A 17769-nucleotide genomic window follows, 5' to 3' on the forward strand; every position below is an offset into this window, starting at 1 on the left:
TCCCCAATCCTGTGCTGAAAACAGTCACAGCTCTGCAACAGTAGTTTGCCACATATAGACTGTCAGGCAATTGTTTCTGAGAGTTGGCCTACCCTTTCTGCAAATGACTTGGAGGGATTTGTAAATAGGAACCTCACCCCAGCCATCACCATTGGCCTCACTTGCCTGACTCCCTGAGGGGGCTTGGATGGAGCCCCCCAGAGCTTCCTTCTCAGCCAGCTCAGCTCAACCATGGGGTGTGAGATGGGGAAAGGCAGATTAGCAGTAGTGTGCTGGGGTTTTTGTTCCTGCAAAACCTCTCCTGCCCATCCCCCAAAATGTGGGTTTGTTTTTAGCCATTCCCAGGAATATAAGAAGGAATGATTTTAGATGAAATTGTAAGGTAGGGGACGTTTCTATTTAACCCTCCACTCTTGCCACCTGGCCTTCAGCCACCAATTTTCATGAAGCCAGTTTATCAGCTGGAGAGCATGGGATGTAGAGTCTGTGGACATGAGTTCAGGTTTGCCTCTGCTTCTTGCCAGCTGTGTAGCTTCGGGAGAGTCACTTTATTTTTATGTTGATTTTTAATTAATTAATTATTTTTTGGAGATGGGGTTTCACTATTGTTACTCAGGCTGGTATCTAACTCTTAGACTCAAGGGATCCTCCCACCTCAGCCTCCCAAGTAGCTGAAATTACAGGCACACGCCACCGTGCCTGGCTCCTGGATTTGATTTTTTAAAGTCTCATGAAGACCCTGGCCTCTGCAAATGCCAAAGTGGATTCACATGGTTTCCTGAACATCCAGGAAACTGTTTTAGAAAGAAGCACCCCAAGGCCAGGCGCAGTGGCTCACGCCTGTAATCCCAACACTTTGGGAGGCCAAGGCGGGCGGATCATCTGAGGTCGGGAGTTCGAGACCAGCCTGACCAACATGGAGAAACCCTGTCTCTACTAAAAATACAAAATTACTCAGGTGTGGTGGCGCATGCCTGTCATCCCAGCTACTCGGGAGGCTGAGGTAGAAGAATAGCTTGAACCCGGGAGGTGGACGTTGTGGTGAGCTGAGATCGTGCCATTGCACTTCAGACTGGGCAACGAGAGTGAAACTCCGCCTCAAAAAAGAAAGGAAGGGGAGGGGAGGGGAGGGGAGGGGAAGGGGAAGGGAAAGGAAGAAGGAAGGAAAGAAGCACCCCCTACTGCTCAAAGTGTACATAAACCATTTTGCATCCACCTAATTGGCAAAAATTGAAGACTGACAAATGTGGAACAACTGGGATTTTCATGTACAACTTGTGGGAGTGTTAGCAGATACAACCATTTGGGAGTGCAATTTAGTCAACATTGAATAAGACTGAAGACACGCATACCCTTTGAGACAGCAATTCCATTCCTAAACATAGATACCCTAGAGAAACATGTATGCATGAAGACCTGCGTAGTGTTTATTGTAACATTATTAGCAATGGTGAAAACTGGAAACAACTTAAATGATCATTTACCAGAGAATGAATAAATACATTTCAGTTTAGTCCTACAGCGAAATACTATGCATCCATGAAAACTGATGCACTAGAGCTATACACCAAAATTGGTAAATCTTAGAAAATCATGTTAAGCAAAAATAAAAGCAAGTTGCAGAATACATATAATATGATGTCATTTATGTAAAGGTTAAAGGTATGCAGAAATGCTAAACATTGTTTATGGATACACATATATGTATAACAAATTTCAAAGAATGTATGATCAAGACAAATCCCAAATTCAGGATAGTGGTTGCTATAATCTGGATGTTAGTATCCCTTCAAAATTCCCATGACAGAACCTAATACTCAATGTGACAGATTAAGAGGTGGGGGTCTTTGGGAGGTGATTAGGTCATGACGGTGGAGCCCTGACGGGATTAGCGCCCCTATAAAAAGAGGCTCAAGTGAGCTCCCTTGAACTTCTGCCATGTGAGGATGCAGTGAGAAAGCACCATCTTTGGAGCAGAGAGTCCTCACTAGATACTGAAGCTGGGTGCCTTGATCTTGGACTTCCCAGCCTCCAGAACTGTGAGCAATAAATTTCAATTGTTTATAAATTATCCAGTCTAAGGAATTTTTGTTGTAGCAGCAGGAATGGAATAAGACAGTTGCTATCTTTGGGAAGGGAAGGGAATGGGATCAGGGAGGGCTACGCTGGCACTTTAATGGCATCTGTAATATTTTATTTCCTAAGAATTTTTATTCTATTATTAGATATGTGTTTATATGCCTGAGATATTTCACAATTAAAGAGATAATTTAAAGTGTGTCTGAATCCAGCGGGGAGCAGTATTGTGTGTGTTGGGACCAGCAGCTGCTCCTGTGAATCTGTTCCTCTTGCTCCTAGAGTTACATACAGGGGGCCCTTAACACCATTGAGGAGCCCATCTGCAGACCTCTGTGAAAGTCCACACTTAGGAACAACACCAGAGCATATAATTTCCTCCTAAAGTTTAGTAAAGTAGAATTGGAAAACTGAAGTGAACATTTTAGACTGATCATGGTTCTAGAGATACAGTTGTAATTTGCTAAAAACAGTTGGCTTTCTTTTCATGGCTATTTTCTCCCAAAGAAACCAGGTTTTTATTTTTTCTTTGTCAGATATCATGTGTTTACAACAACCCTACGGCCAGCCACATGGCTCAGGATTCACATTCATGCCTCAGGAGATTCATTAAGTGCTTCATAAAGTGGACCTTTGAAGTTGGTCACGTGTAAACCTCTGATGTTATATCCAAGAACACTGAGGGACCATTTAGGCACTGTCTGGTGACTACGGAGTGGCGTGTGCCCTAGCCAGCACTACCCCTGAGACATCAGGAGCCTACAGGGATTTCCAACCCTATCAGATCTGGGTTCTTCTTCCTGTGTCATCCTGCACGAACTGTTTGTGTAAAGGGGTGTGTGTGTGTACACGCATGTGCAAGGTGGCACCAATGAACACTGAGGCCTTCAAGCTGGCCTGACGGAGCTCTGACCCTGTGCCCATGGGCTATAGTCTCACCAGGTCCCTGCTGGTTGCTACTGATCAGCTGGCATTTAGAGATGGACTCTCAGCCTGACCAGCTGGGGTTTCTGATGTACAGGGCTTGGAGCAACTTAGAGGGAGTGCCAATCTGCATTTGAAAATCTTTTAGTCCTCCATGGACTGAGGCATGCCAGTTGTGCCCAGTGGTCTGAAGGGTCATAGAGAGGCAAGGCCATGGGTGGAGACAGACCGTCTTTAGGGAACCTGGGTATACATCTTCAGGATGCCCGTGCCTCTGCTGCACCCTTTGTGAAATGTGAACAGTGATCCTGCTCATCTTGCTCCCCAGGCTATTGAGAGAATTAAAAGGAAGTGTGAATGGCTTTGGTAAGGTTAAAGTCACCACTCATGTAGTCTATTATCTTTAATAAAATAGTAACTTCTTTCCTCTGATTTGGGTACAAGGGGAGATTCCCAGGAGCTTTCTTCTCTTAGGCATCTTCTTGGTTCCTGCTGCCACACAATGAAAGCCCCCATGAATGAATGAATGAATGAAGCTCCCTGCTCTCATACCCTAGCTAAACCTGACTTCCCACTGTTGCCTCAAGCACGCCCAGTGTTTTCCCACACCCTTGCTCATGCAGTTCCCTTTGATTATAATGTCCTATGGCAGCTCACTGCAATCCTACCTGCTCCCTAAGGCTCTTTCAGATGTTACCTCCTCTCTGAAGCTTTTTCTAATTTCACCCAAATTGATGTGACATGCCTCTCCTTGGAACCTGGAGGGCAGGGCCCATGCCCCCTTCCCTGTGCATCTCTCCAGGGCCTGGTACAATACCCAACACATAGCAGGTGTTCGGAGTGCATTAAATTCCATGAAATTGCAGGAAGCTGACCAGGCCCAGTAGACCTGTTGCTGTTCCCTGGCATGTGGGAGCCCCAAACCCTTACCTTGGGAGTGAACATGTGTAGGATGCCATCAACTGCCCCTCGCAGCAACAGCCCCCGGACCAGGAAGCAGGCCAGCACCACGTAGGGGAAGAGGGAGCTGAAATACATCACCTGCAGAGAGGACAGGGAACCCCCATCAGGCAGAGCCCTTCCTGCAGCTGGCACCCCCCATCCCTGCTCACATTTGGGGCACATGAGCCACCCCTGATGGCAGCAGAAAGCAGAGCCCTGGAACCCCTGGGCAGAGGGCCAAAACTGCCACACATCTGGCACGGAGCCAAGGCAGAAGCAGGAACAGGACAAGCTGGAGTCTGCATGGCTGTGCCTGGGGTTGGTTTTCTCCCTTCCAGAGCTTCTGGGGCTGAGCTAACAGCCTCCTCACCCCAGAGGGCTGCCAAGGGGGTAAGGGAGTCCTTTGCTGTCCCCTCCTCATTCTCCCATGTCTCATTCCCCCAGTGGGCCCCCTAAGGATCTCCCCTGTCCTTAGAGCTCCTTTGATGGAAGACCTTCAGGAGGTTATAGACACGGCTCCCAAACAGAAGACATCTGAAGAAGTCCCTAGCCCCTTGTGAGGATGAATCGTGTGCTCTTCTCTACCACAGCATTTCTCGCACATGTCTATATCCCTGCGTGCGTGGTACATGGCCTCACACAAGAGATGCTCACAAAATGTTTGCTGCACTGAAATAAAGGAAGAGGGCTGTTTGGGCAGGGTGGTGTAAAGGCTAAGAGAATGCAAGTCTGGTGTTAGGCTGCCTGAGTTCTAACCCTGGCTCTACCACTTACCAACATGTGGCCTCAGGCATTTCATTTAACCTCCATGAGCCTCCGTCTCCTCTTCTCTAAAATGGGTGTAATCATCCCTAACTCATAACGTTGTTGTGGACCAAATGCGTTCATACAGGTGGCAGTACCTGAGAAGTGCCACGAAGCATCAGCTACTATTTCAGCCTCTGGAAAGGGAAGAGGCTGGGGTCACTCTACCTTTCTAGAGCTTAGCTTCCTTGCTCATCAAATCTGGAAAAGAACCTGAAGCCTCAGACAGCCAGGGTTCTAGTTGCAGCTCTGAGACTGACTGGCTGCGTGATGTTAGCTGAGGTGCTTTCCCCTCTCTGGGCCTCACTTTCTTCATCAGTAAAATGAGTAGTCTGGGATACAGGATCTCTAATCCAATCCTTCTCATCCCTGGCAGCCCATGAATACTGATATGTGACAAGTAAGAAAGGGCCCTTATTTAAAGGGGATCTGAAATGCTGGGAAGAGGTGTGGGGCTTGGCTGGCCTACCCCTCAGAGACTGCTATGGAGCTGCCCCCTGAGGCCTCCAAGGCCCCCTTCACTCATAGAGCCTACCTGCTCAAAGGGCCCTTTAGCTGTAGGCATGGCAAGCTGCTGGTTTTCACCAAGAACTGCTCAAAGCAGGCTCTTCTAGGGCTTTTGCTCCTGGGAACCTGAGGGTCTAGAATCTAGACAGACGTCCCTGGGTCAATACTTCTAGTTTTCCTCCTCTCTAATGTTTGCATTAGAGCAGGACTGAGTTATCTGAGCATGGAAGCGGCTGGGGTCCAGGGCAATGATTTTCCAGCTATTCCATTCCGGGTAGGCTGTCCATGGTGAGCAATACTATAGGAATGATACTTCCACACCCTCCTCTGGGGGCCTGTGTTATCCACCCAGAAGACCCTGCAAAGGGCAGCCTGGAATTCTTAGCCCTGTGCCCTCTGTGCCTTTCTGCTGTTCCCCATTTGGGTCCTGGGTGCCCCCCTCGGCACTCACCTTCCCCGAGGACTGGATGCCTTTAACGACAGCCATCCCCACGATGCTCCAGGCCACGAGGAGGCACAGGGTCATCTTCCAGTTGAGGCCCCCACTCTCCGAGATGGAGTCAGAGATGTCCAAGGCCTCTCGGTACCAGAAGTAGGTAGTGGCTGAGCTCTTTTCACACTCTGCCTCCACCACTGAAATAGCAGCAAAGGTCACAGGGCCTCAGTGGCGGGGCCTATGGGCTCACTTCCTCTGCTGGACCCCCACTCAGGGCAGCAGTGGGTGAGGGAGCTGCTGAGGGTGGGCAGCTGGGAGGGTCTGTGCTCATCTTGGGTTAGCCGGGATCTGGCAGACCCTGAGGAATCCTAGGCTCCCACTGGGGTCTGGGAGGCTTCAGGACACACCAGCCTGGCTGATTCCCACCCATGCCTCCTGCTGCCCATGTCGCTCTATGGAAGGGAGGAAACGTGAGGCTGAATTGGCCTAAAGTTCCTTGGGGAAGGTCCTGAGCTGGGAGCTAGAGACCTGGATTCTCATCCCAGATCATTGGTTAGATGAGTGGTGTGAACATGGGAAAGTCACTTCTGGGCCTCAGTCTCCTCATCTGTGAAGTGGAATAACAGGGTGAGTAATAACAATTAAAGTCACACTTTCCAGAGTTTTACCTACACTCACTGTCTTATTCAATCCTGTCAGAAATAGGCTGGAAAAGAGACCATTCCCACTGGGGAAGGGGAAATGAGGATCAGAGATGTTAAGTGACTTATCCAAGGTGACACAACAAGTCTGAAATTCCAAATGTGTGCGCTAAGCCTGTGAGACCCCTTCCTGGGACAGGGCTGGCTGGCATCCCCAGCTGGGCCCCATACTTGCCTGCCACGCTCCCATTCCTGACGACAGGACATTCACTCCAGGGCAGCGGGTACTGGAAGGACTTGAAGAAATAGAAGATGCTCCACCCGATGATCACGTTATAATACAGCCCCACAAAGAGACAGACCTGGGGACAAGCCCACTGCAGGGTCACTGAGGCTGCAGGCAACTCCACCCTGCCCCCACGCTCCACCGGAGGCCCAGCACGTCGGCAGTGCCATAAACACAGCAGCACAGCCTCAAGAGAGGCAAGGAGGGATGGGGTGCGGGCCGTGGAGGAGCTCCCCTCACGCTCCATTCATCTGGTATTCAGGAAATCCACAAAGGAATTTTTCAGATGTTAAAGTTCTCTCTTTTAAGCAACAAACTCTTAAAATGTTAATCCTTTCCAGTTTGAAATTCTTCTAAGATACTTGAAGTACTTTCTCCTCCTCATTTCCTGATGACTGGGGATTGTAATGACAGAGATGCCCTCCAGGACCGTGAAGGCATGCACAGCTTTGGCCCCTATAGTAAACAGACCCAGACTGCTGTGCTTTTAGAGACTTTGTGGGTGTTTCTTGTGGATTCTACTCTCTCAGGCATGTTAGCAGCCTGCCTCTAGAAAGATGGCACTTGTCATTTCTTGGAAACACAATAACTAACATTGGTAGAATTTTATTTAAAATAGGAGTGCATGGACTCTGCCTGAGGGTCCAAGGGGCTTCTTTGAAAGCAATGTTTCTATGGGCAGGGAGCTGCTGCATCCACTCTGGACACAGGGTGGTCCCTTCCAGAGGCCTGGCTGTCTCCTGCATCAGTGAGACTGGCGTCAGTGTGAGAGCTGAGGGCCACTTGCTTCATCAGTCTCACCTGAGCACATGTGTGCAGGAGCAGCTGCTCATACAGCAGAACTTTCTGGGAGCATAGACAGAGTGAGACACCCACTTCTTTTACTTGGGTGCTTTCAGTCCAAGTGGGAGACCATACACACACTCCTGTGTATCAGCACACAGCCAGCCCCAGCAGAATACACGGCATTGGCCAGTGCAAAGCTGATGGCTGACGTGAGAGCAGGGGGCTGCAATAGGCCCTCTCCCAGTCTCTGCCTGAGGCAAGTTTGGGCTGGCCCTACTGCCAGGCCTGGCGGAATCCTTAGTCCCTTCCAGAAGTTCATTCCAGTCTTTATCCCAGGTGTGAGCAGTGAGCATGGGCCCCTGTAGGCTTTGCCCTTAAGGGATGCTGCTCACGTAGAGCTCTGAGCAGGTTCTCATCTGTAGCCTTGTGGATGAGCCTGGAGACCTCACAAAATTCTCCATCCAGGGCCACTGGCATCTCCCTGTCTCTCACTGTTCCAAAGCCTCACCCACCTTGGGTTGACCTTAAGTTTCCTGTGTAAGTTCTCCAACTCTGCCCTTTGGCACAGCAAAATGGCAAGGAGACCCTGAGCCCCAGGCCTGCCTTTTCCTGAGCTCCCTGCTTGCCTGCTTAAAATATTCTTTGACCAAGGAAAGAGGAGGGACCTCCCTCATGGGGAGCTGAGGGACTGGTAAGCAGAGAAGGGCATCTGGGCTAGTCCATATGTTCCCAGAGAACTCTGGCTGAGCTGTCCCAGGTGGCCCCATGTGAATATGACCCAGCTTTTCCTCCTTAGCACCAATGGCAAATCTTCCATGCTGTTTCAGGCAACGTGGTCGACTCTCAGTTTAGGAAACACGGTGACTGGGGTCCTGGAACCCCAGCTGTGAGTAATTCCCATGTTGGGGATCCCCCTCCCTGCCCTTGTCCTGACGTAGGACTCTGGCCTGGAAACTCGGTGACCTTGTCTCCAATGCCCAGGAGCAGCCCCCTGCCTCCCACTCAGTGCCTGCCCCAGCCCTTGACTCACTATGCAGCTGGAGAAGCCGATGCCCCCCAGGCGGGGACATATATAGTGCCACACACCGATGCTGCCGCGGCGGATCCTCTGACCCACAGCCAGCTCCAGGAAGAAGAGGGGGATCCCGATGATGATCAGCAGCACCAGGTAGGGCACCAGGTAAGCACCTGTGGGGAGAGCAGAGGGATGGCAGAGGGGCTCTGGAGCACAGCAGCAGAGTGAGGGAAGGGGCCGCAGCCATGTCCTCCAGTCTCAGCCACATCTCTGGTTATCCGCAAATTGTCACCAGTCCCGGTGCTCCTCCATGAATGATGTGGCCATACGTGCGGCCTACCACACAGCAGCCCACCCAGACCCTCCTTCTCCCCCTTGACTCCGATGACCCGAAACACTAAGGGAGGAAGTGTATGTATGTCAACTCACAAGGCTAGGTTCAGAAACAGACAGACATTGCACTGCCTCTCCAGAATCCACATGTCAAACCACACGCAACAGACACACTCACCTCATGAGGCGCTCCGTGGACACCTGTTCACACCCCCTCCTGACCACAGAGAAGCAGCCCCAGATGGCATGGGGGCTTACTCACCCCCAGATGCACAGACACCGGGTGCAGCCTTCCCAGAGTCTGAACCAGACGCTGACACAGCAGACTGGGCAGCTCCAGGGAAGCAGAGCTTGGAAGCTCTCCAGGGAGAGGGGGTCTGACCAGCTTTGCCATTAATCTACAGCTAATTGAGAGGAACGGGAGAGAAATTAGCAGTTCAGGAAAGCATAGCCAGGAGGATCATAAAGGATAGAATGGGTCTCACTAAAGATTCCAGATGATAAATTAATCTCACTGTCCTGGGCCTCACTGCAGAAACAATCTCAATTCCAAGTGACAGGGCATTTAGCAGGAGAATTAAAACCATGTCTGGACACAGATGAGTGCACCCCGCTGAGAGCTGTGCCAACAACCTAGTCCTGTTAGCAAGGCCCTGCCTGTCTGTCAAACACTGTCAGGCCAGCCCCAGTCACCACAGCCCTGATGGTCACCCAGCACCCTCTGACTAAGCCTTGCCAGTAGAGAGCCTCCAGAAGCCCCCAGCTACACTGCTCTGCCCCCATAACATAACATCCCACATGTTCACCAACGTGTGCCCCATCTGCCAATGAACACTGGCAATCAGCCATCTCCTAGGCACAAATTCTGGCATTTGGCAACAATCAGCTATTTACTGCAGGTCCACTCTGAGCCTTGCACAGGCAGCGGGGGGACAGTGGAGTAACAGAAGGCACAGACACCATCCTAGAACAGTTCACGATCTGCTGGGGAGGCAGGCAGAGTCACGTGAGCAATATGAGCATGCATGTGTATACACACACACACACACACACACACACACACACACCCCACAGACTAGTCACACAGGCCAACCATGCACATACATGCTGAGGAAGGGGCCAGGGTCCAATGGAGCTAGTCAGGAAAGCCCACCAGGGAGGCAACCCACCGAGCTTTATACGACAGCATCTAACTCACTAGATTCACACATGCACACATACATTCAACTCGTCACTAACAAGCAGCCCCATCATGGTGCTCAAAGGAGAGAGGGCCCAAAGGGCCACATGCTTAGACCCCTGGGTCTGTCTTTAACTCCGTCTCTTGGTTTTGGGTGTGGGGAAATGGAAAAGAAGCTAAGTGATCTGCTGCAGGAAGGCAAAGGGAGACAGCCTCACAGGTTTTTCGTTTTTATTTTGAGAGGGAGTCTCGCTCTGTTGCCCAGGCTGGAGGGCAGCGGCGCTATCTCGGCTCACCGCAAGCTCCGCCTCCCGGGTTCACACCATTCTCCTGCCTCAGCCTCTCAAGTAGCTGGGTCTACAGGCGCCCGCCACCACACCCGGCTAATTTTTTGTATTTTTAGTAGAGACGGGGTTTCACCATGTTAGCCAGGATGGTCTCGATCTCCTGACCTCGTGATCCGCCCACCTCAGCCTCCCAAAGTGCTGGGATTACAGGCGTGAACCACTGCGCCCAGCCAGCCTCACTGGTTTTGTATTTCGCCCCAGTGTTCCGGGTGGGGCAAGATGTGCAGGGATGTGAGTTTCAGGGTGTCTGCAAAGTGGGTTGGCACCTTCTATGGATGCCTCTTTTTTCTCCCCAAAGAACCAGGGAAAGCCTCCAGGTAACTGCCGCCAAAGAGTGACAGGGGTGGGAGTGCAAAGACAAGGTACTGGCCCCTCAACATCCAGGCTCTGTCCACCTCAGGCAGGCCGCCAGGCCCTGAAGTGACTGCAGGTCTCTCTACCACACCAAGGCCTAAACTAACCAGAGTGCTCAGGGGGCCGCGGTCAAGATAGGCAGAATTTGTGGTTAATAAGAGGTATTTTTTCTTATCAACCTTTGTTGCAATCACTTGAAAATGCAACAGCATCCTCTTCCGCCTTAGAAAATACAACTTGGGGACACAACTGGATTTCCTTTTATGTTTTAACAGCTTTCAGGAGCCTAAAGTTGTTCATCCGAATAGTGGGGAGCACTGTTCAGGATGTTAGGAGATTTATCAGGACAGGGCCAGGATCCAGGATCTCTGAGGCCTTCTGGATCTCTAATCATCTATGCCTCGGTCAGTATTCTAAGCCTTACTTCTGGCAAACCCCGAGGTTATTCCTGGGGTTTAAAAGACCATCTTGGCGGTAAGAGCCAGGTCCTGAAGTCAGACCTCCTGGTTTTAATGACTTACTAGCTGTGTGACTTTGGGAAAATTATTTGATCTCTCTCTGCTGCTGGTTTTCTCATCTGGGTAAAGAGGATGAAAACGTTACGTATAAAATTGCTGATATTTGACCATTTTTGACTTACAAAAATGGCCATTTCATAAGCTTTGACCCAACACCTATCACACAGGGCTGTTGCAAAGATTGAATGAGTGGCTTACCCATAGTAAGCACTGGTTGAACATTTGCCTTTTCCTCATAAAAATAAACAGAAGAAAAAGCAAACTAGGAAGATGTCAACATTTCGTGGAGCTAAGGAGAGTGTTCCAGAGTTTCTGTCCAGAACTATGCAAAGTTTGATTACATCGACTACGGCTCAAAAGCACAGACTCAACTCTCAGACCAAACAGCTGTCTCCTTCCTGTGATAATTTGCCTCCTCCTAAAAAATATTTAAGACAACTTGATATAGGGTCTGTCTCAAAAAACAAACAAAGAAAAACCTGTAAAAATACCGGGCAGTTAAAGGTAGAGATAAAAAGGGATTGCAGGAATCAGAGAAGATAGAAAAAGGAAGGCAGGAATGTGGAATGGAAAGCTCAGAATTCTGAGAGTTGACAATGCTTTTCCTCTAGGGTAGTTCTTTATGTCTGGTGCCATGGTGATCGGTGTCATTGTGAACAATCAGACTGTGGCAAGAACACTGCCCTGGGTGTGAGTGCTTGTGTGTGGCATAGAAAGGGATTCTGTAATTCATCACCAAGTGCCCAGGCAGAACTGATCATCTAAGCTAGAAAGAACAAGGTTAGAAGTTCCCAGCTAAGTCCTCCAATGCCACATGTCCTTTGAAGTCATTTTGGTTGCCTTGGAGCTCTTCTCAACATCTCACAGGGCATAAAGAAACCATATACTTGTACATCTTTGCTTTGGGCTAGTCTTACATCAACTCAGTTACCATGCCATGCAGGCCACAAGCTCTGATTGACAGTTACTTATTAAAAAGTGAAAAAGATCTTTCAAGCAAGGAGACCATGCAGCTTATATAACATGCTATGGGGGAAAGATGGAAGCCTTTGGCCTAATTCAATCACAAGAGTTCAGGTGGGCATTCTCACTCCCTGCCCTTCAAAAGAAACTGGAAAGGAGAAGCCTCCCAGCCAAATGTGGCCTTCTAAACTAGGGAAAGATGCATCCTGGAGAGGGGATTGCGTCTTTGGAAAAGGTTACATGGCAAGAGTTCCACAAGCAAGGAAGGAAGGACTGGGGTAAAATGCCTGCCCAGCTGGCACCACCCAACAGGCTGGAGCATGCCATGCCATGCACAGGGACTCAGGAGCTCAAGAGCTCTTGCTAGTTGACTTTCCCAGGACCAGAGGTCTGGGCTTGCAAATCTCTTTGTTTCCAGCCTATTGGGGTTTTCTTTATTTTTAGTTAGTTGATCTCTGGTTTCAGGGAAAGCTGCCTTTGGACAATTCCTGGGGGCTGGAAGTGGTGGTAGTGGTTTGATACCAGGGGCAACGTCCTCAAGAGGGATTCAAGCCTAGGGGTCAGTGTGAAGGCTCCTCCTACCCGGAGGCAGTAGGTGTGGAGGCTAAGTGCCCAGGCTCTGGGCAAGCCTGTCCAGGTGTGAATCCTGACTTTATCACTAGCTGTAACCTTGATCACCCACAACCTTGAACAAGTTATCTAACCAATTTGTGCCTCAGTATTGTAGTCTGTAAAATAAGGATGATAACAACTCCTTCATATAAGGCTGTTGGGAGGATTCGATGGTTGCATCACATAAAATTGGTGCTTTGGTTGTTCTAAGATGCTCAAATATCAGCAGTTTCAGGCACTTAGCCCTAATATCCATTAAGCCCTTAGAACAGTGCCTAGTACCTCATAAGCATTTAGTAATAATGGCCAACAGGTGCTCCTTACCGTGTCAGGTAGCGTGTTGCCCATTCTGCATGTAAAGCTCATTTAATCTTCCCAACTATCCTATGAGGCAGGAGCTACTATTATTCTCATTTTACAGATGAGGCACAGAGAGGTTAAGCAATTTGTAGTAGGTCCCAAAGTTGATTGGCAGGGCTGGAATCTGAACCCAGGCAGTCTGGGGCCAGAGCCCACTTTCTTATCATGTCCTGTAGTCTCTTGGTAGCTACTAACCATCATTATAGCTATTCCTGGGCTGTCTTACTCTGGAATCCTGAGCTCCAACCTACAAGGGCTCCAGTTCTGCCTCAGCAAAGGGGTGTTCTTTTTTACCCCTCAGCCTGGCCTATTTGCAGGGGACCCCTGATGCAGGCAGAGCTGTCTCTTACCTCCTCCATTTTTCTGGCACAGGTAGGGGAACCTCCAGATGTTGCCGAGGCCCACAGAGAAGCCAATCTGGGCCAGGATGTACTGCAGCTTACTGTTCCAGGCCGGCCGATCCTCTGCGTCCAGCTCCTCCTCCACCGCCTTCTGCTTGCCGCCTGCCTCACCAGCCACATTCAGTACACTCTGCTTATAGTCCACAGGCTCCTCGAGGGCCAGCAGGTCAGCCACGGACTCAGTGACATGCTCACTGCTGTGCTCACGCTGGGTCACTTTGCTGTTCTTCGGCATTGATGCCACCTGGGCCGTGTAGCCCTGCTCCCCAGCACACAGAGAAGATGGAATTCAGCTGCTGTCAGCTCCTTCTCATCCAGGGACCTAGGAAACCAGGTGAGCAGTAAAGGATTATCTGACCACAGCAGGAAGGTGAGGAGCCCAACGTGGACACAACCCAAATTAACTCCCCATCACACTCTGAGGCAGGTCAAGGGCCTCATATATTCAGCTTGCCCTCCCTCCCCATCAGGGGCTGCCCAGTGAGGAGCTCAAGGCCTACAGACTCAGTTTCTCCAGAGGCTTGACCCGAGCATTATTTGAAAAGTAAACCTAAAGGGGCAAAATAGGCAAAGCCATACTCCAAACCCAAGTAGAGCGTTATCCGTGAAGACATTTCTCTCTTCCATACTGCAGAGCTTAGAGTGCTCAAGCCCCTTTGGAGGCCCATACAGCCTTCCCCTTCCAGGTGTTCTGCTTAGCCAAAACCACCTGGCGGAAGCCACGGAAGCCAGCGCCTTCCTTCCTTAGGGCCTTTTCATTCAAAATGCAGGGATTACACCAGGAACTGGTTAGAAAGGGGCATCTTAGGCTTGCACCAGACCTCCTGAATCAATCTCTGCCTTTTTACAGGATCCCCAGGTGATTTAAAAAAAAAAAAAAAGGCTCTTGAGCCATCACCAGGGGGCCCCTGCACACCAGTGCCTATGGCATCTCCATTCCCCTAGCTGGACTGGTTGACCAGGCTCAGCTAAAGATTCTGGCACCAGAAGCCAAGAGCTGTTTGCTCAGTGCCAACGAATCTTGGGTCATTGCTCAGCACTGACATTATCTGAGGACTTCTGCAGCCAAGAGCTGGTTCTCCATCCTTCAGCAACAGTTTTACAGCAGATAATGTCTGCACAACATGGGCGGGGGAGGCAAAACCCTCCCCTGCTCCTGCCAGTCCTCATTTGTCTTTCATGCTTTCCCTTAAAGAAATAAAGCACCAAGAAAGTGAAGCCTTTGAAGAATTCCACCATTCCGTTATATTTCAAGGCACCCCCTCATTAAGGGAAGGTTGGAGGATTTAAAATTAAACACACACACCCCAGCCTGCGGTTGCCCTGCATCTTTCTAGGGATGTAACTTACCCAGCTCTGTAATTACTTTATTAAGGGAAAGAGCTGTCTCTGGAAGCTGGGCTCCCTGTTTGTTCTCCTCGTAGGTACGTGCCACCTGAATGGCACAGGCAAGGTTGCTGTGCAGTACAAGGGCCAGGCCCGTCCTTCCTGCCAGCCTTGACCCAGACCTCCTGGCTGACCCCAGCCAAGGCCTGACCATCAAGGAGACCTGCCAGCCAGGCCCTGTTACACATGTAATGAAACTTGGAGGTTTATGGGGTTGCCTAGCCCTCCGTAGGTCAGGTCTTTGACCACGTTAGCAGGTGACACCTGCTGCCCTCCTCTTCCAAGGGAACAGTGAGTCTTTAGTGACTGCCCCCTCACACCTCAAGCATAGACAGGGTTAGGCTTTGGGGTAACTATGACAGGGCCAGCCTGGTTAGAGGACCACAGAATTCCCTATAAGAAGCTCTCTGCTGGGACTCACTTCCCAGTGGGTCAGTTGAACACCCCATTGCATCCTAAAAGGTGCCCCACGGGTGGCACTTGTGCATCTGTGGAACTTTCAGCCCTGGGCCTCCCCCCAGGGCTGCCATGTTGCCTGTGCTACACAAGTGAAGTGTGGCCCTAGGAGTTACGCAATGGAGAGGCCTGTGTCCTTGCCTGGGCTGCCAGGGCGAGCTCCTCTCCTCACTCAGCAGGTCCCTGTCTGCAGGGCATGCAAACAGAGAAATGGCTGCCTGTCAAGGCATCTCCCCGTCCCCTACAGCTTACATACAGAGCTGTTACTAAAGATGAGATCTGGGAAGAAGGGTGGGGGTCCCTCTGGAGCCTGCAATCACTAGAGTTCCTTGGCTCAGAGCCTGTCTCCAGCCACTCTGCCTGCAGCAGGGTTTGATCAAAGCAGTGCATTAGGTATGATTTACTGATCATCAAGCCACAACTAGAGAAAACCAAGGGAGTTTCCTGCAAGTCTGCAGAATTTATCTTGCTGCTGACCAATTGGAGCACATGTTTCTCCATAAATAGCCTAGTGAGTGGCAGCTTCGGTCACCAAGATGAGAAAGGGTTGGGAGGAAAAAAGCATCATTTTAAAAGAAGAGGACTCAAGGACATTCTGGTAAAGCAGAAGGAGGATACCTACAGCAGCATCCAGCAACCACAGGGCATCAGCTAATACGAGCTTCCTCCTTCTTCCCAAGATGTCACTGACGCCATGCGCATCCCGCACTGAGGGATGGGGGCCCAAGGACTCCTGTGCCATTAGGTCTGCAGGATGCAAAGGGCTTGTACAAACCTCCAGGCTGAGGCACTGGGCTGGGCTGCAGTCATGACTGGAACCCTCTGTGTCCAGTGAATATGCCCAGGTGACAACAGGGTCAGACTCAGAAATTAAAGCTTGAGGGACCCTAGCAATTGTCCGACTCAACATTCCCATTTTATCTCTGAGCAAACTGAGGCCCAGAGAGAGGAACTGAATTGCCCAAAGCTACTCAGGTTCTCCTAACACCCTGAACAGAGCCTTGTCTGGGACAGAGTCAGACTCAGTAGAGGTGGGGGACACAGGGAGAAGATCATTGGGTGTGGGAGTGGGAGGCATGAGCTGTGAAGCCAGACAGGCCTGGAGTTGAGAGTTCTCACTTAATTCATTGACTCACTCACTCACCTGACATACATTTCCTGAGTGCCTCCTATACGCCAGCCTCTGTTCTAGGTGTGAGGGATACAGTAGCAAACAAAACAGGCGAAGTGTCTCCTCTTGTGGAGTTTGCATTTCATGTGGAAGGGCTGGATACTAAAGAAATCGATGGATAATATAATGGCCACGGGTGATACATGGGGTGACTCCATGTATCTCCATGTGACTCCAGGGGAGTCACACCGGAGGGGTGGAGCAAGCTGGCAGGTGGCTCTTTTATGCTGGATGCAGGGGTTGGGGGGCAGTCAGGAAGGGCATCTCTGAGGAAGTGACATTTGAGCAGAGGCGTGAATGACAGGAAAGAGCATTGGCAGAGCGAACAGCAGACACAAAGCTCCCAAAAAGGAAGCAGCCCTGGGAATTCCAGGAAGAGCAAGGTGGCCAGAGCCCCGGGGCAGAATGAGAAGCGGAGACAGGGAGAGGTGTGCTGGGGAGGGAGGAGCACGGCTGTGCTGTGTGTGAGGACTGGGGCAGGTGCTCTGAGGGAGGTGGGCAGCCCTGGGGCCTTGGCCACACACTAGCTGTGTGCTCTTGGACAAGGCACTTTAATTATGTGAGCGTCTGTCTCCTCATGGGTGAAAAGGTTGCATTTAATGATGGCTCCCATCTCCCAGGGAGGGCTGCTGTGAGGGTCCAATGAGCGGCCGCACACAGAGTGCCTGGCATACAGCTTGGCACACAGAAAGGACCCAAATGGTAGCAGCCACTGCCTGGAAGCCTTGCGTTGTTTACCTTTATATATTTAAAAAAATATGTAAGTCCCATATTGATATTTGGTCCCATCAATCCCATTTCTTCTCAAGAAAGGCCAAGGAGAGCTGACCAGGGGAGTGGAGGTGGGTGGAGAGAAGCACCCTGCACCAACTCAGCAATGCCCACTTTCTTCTCCAGAACTGGTGTCCACCTAGGGCACCCCCTAGAAAGTCCTACCATGCACCACACCCCAGTGTCAAAGGAAGCCAGGCAAAGGTCCCACAGCTACCAGCTTGGATCCAAAAGACCAGCAATATTATTATTAATAAAAACACGGCCTGTATTAAAAGTTTAGCGTTATTGTTATTAAAATGTACCTCATGTTTGGAATAGCTTGAGACCACTTAAAACCATTTTTTTTTTTTTTTACCAACATGGGTTGGTGATCCTGCTCAGGAGTAAGATGGCCTGGGTTCCAACCCCAGCTCACTGCTTGCCAGCCACCTGGCCTGGGCAACTTTTCTAGCCTCTCTGAGCTTCAGTTTCCTCATGTGTCAAGGGAGGGTGCCAGC

The 17769-nt window shown here is 50.4% G+C and overlaps 1 protein-coding gene across 1 annotated transcript in view; it reads right to left on the reverse strand.

The window, feature by feature from the left end:
• SLC6A17 (solute carrier family 6 member 17) overlaps positions 1 to 13720 on the reverse strand; it is a 35258-nt gene extending 21538 nt beyond the window's left edge. Inside the window, exons 1-5 of the mRNA XM_019014470.4 lie at positions 13435 to 13720; positions 8433 to 8590; positions 6566 to 6692; positions 5705 to 5886; positions 3931 to 4041 (exon numbers count right to left, since the gene is read on the reverse strand). Coding sequence (XP_018870015.3) covers positions 3931 to 4041; positions 5705 to 5886; positions 6566 to 6692; positions 8433 to 8590; positions 13435 to 13720 — 864 coding nt within the window. The remainder of the gene's footprint in view (positions 1 to 3930; positions 4042 to 5704; positions 5887 to 6565; positions 6693 to 8432; positions 8591 to 13434) is intronic.
• Positions 13721 to 17769: the final 4049 nt, after the last annotated feature.

This window comes from Gorilla gorilla, chromosome 1, assembly GCF_029281585.2.
Source record: "Gorilla gorilla gorilla isolate KB3781 chromosome 1, NHGRI_mGorGor1-v2.1_pri, whole genome shotgun sequence".
Classification (NCBI taxonomy): Eukaryota; Metazoa; Chordata; class Mammalia; order Primates; family Hominidae; genus Gorilla; species Gorilla gorilla.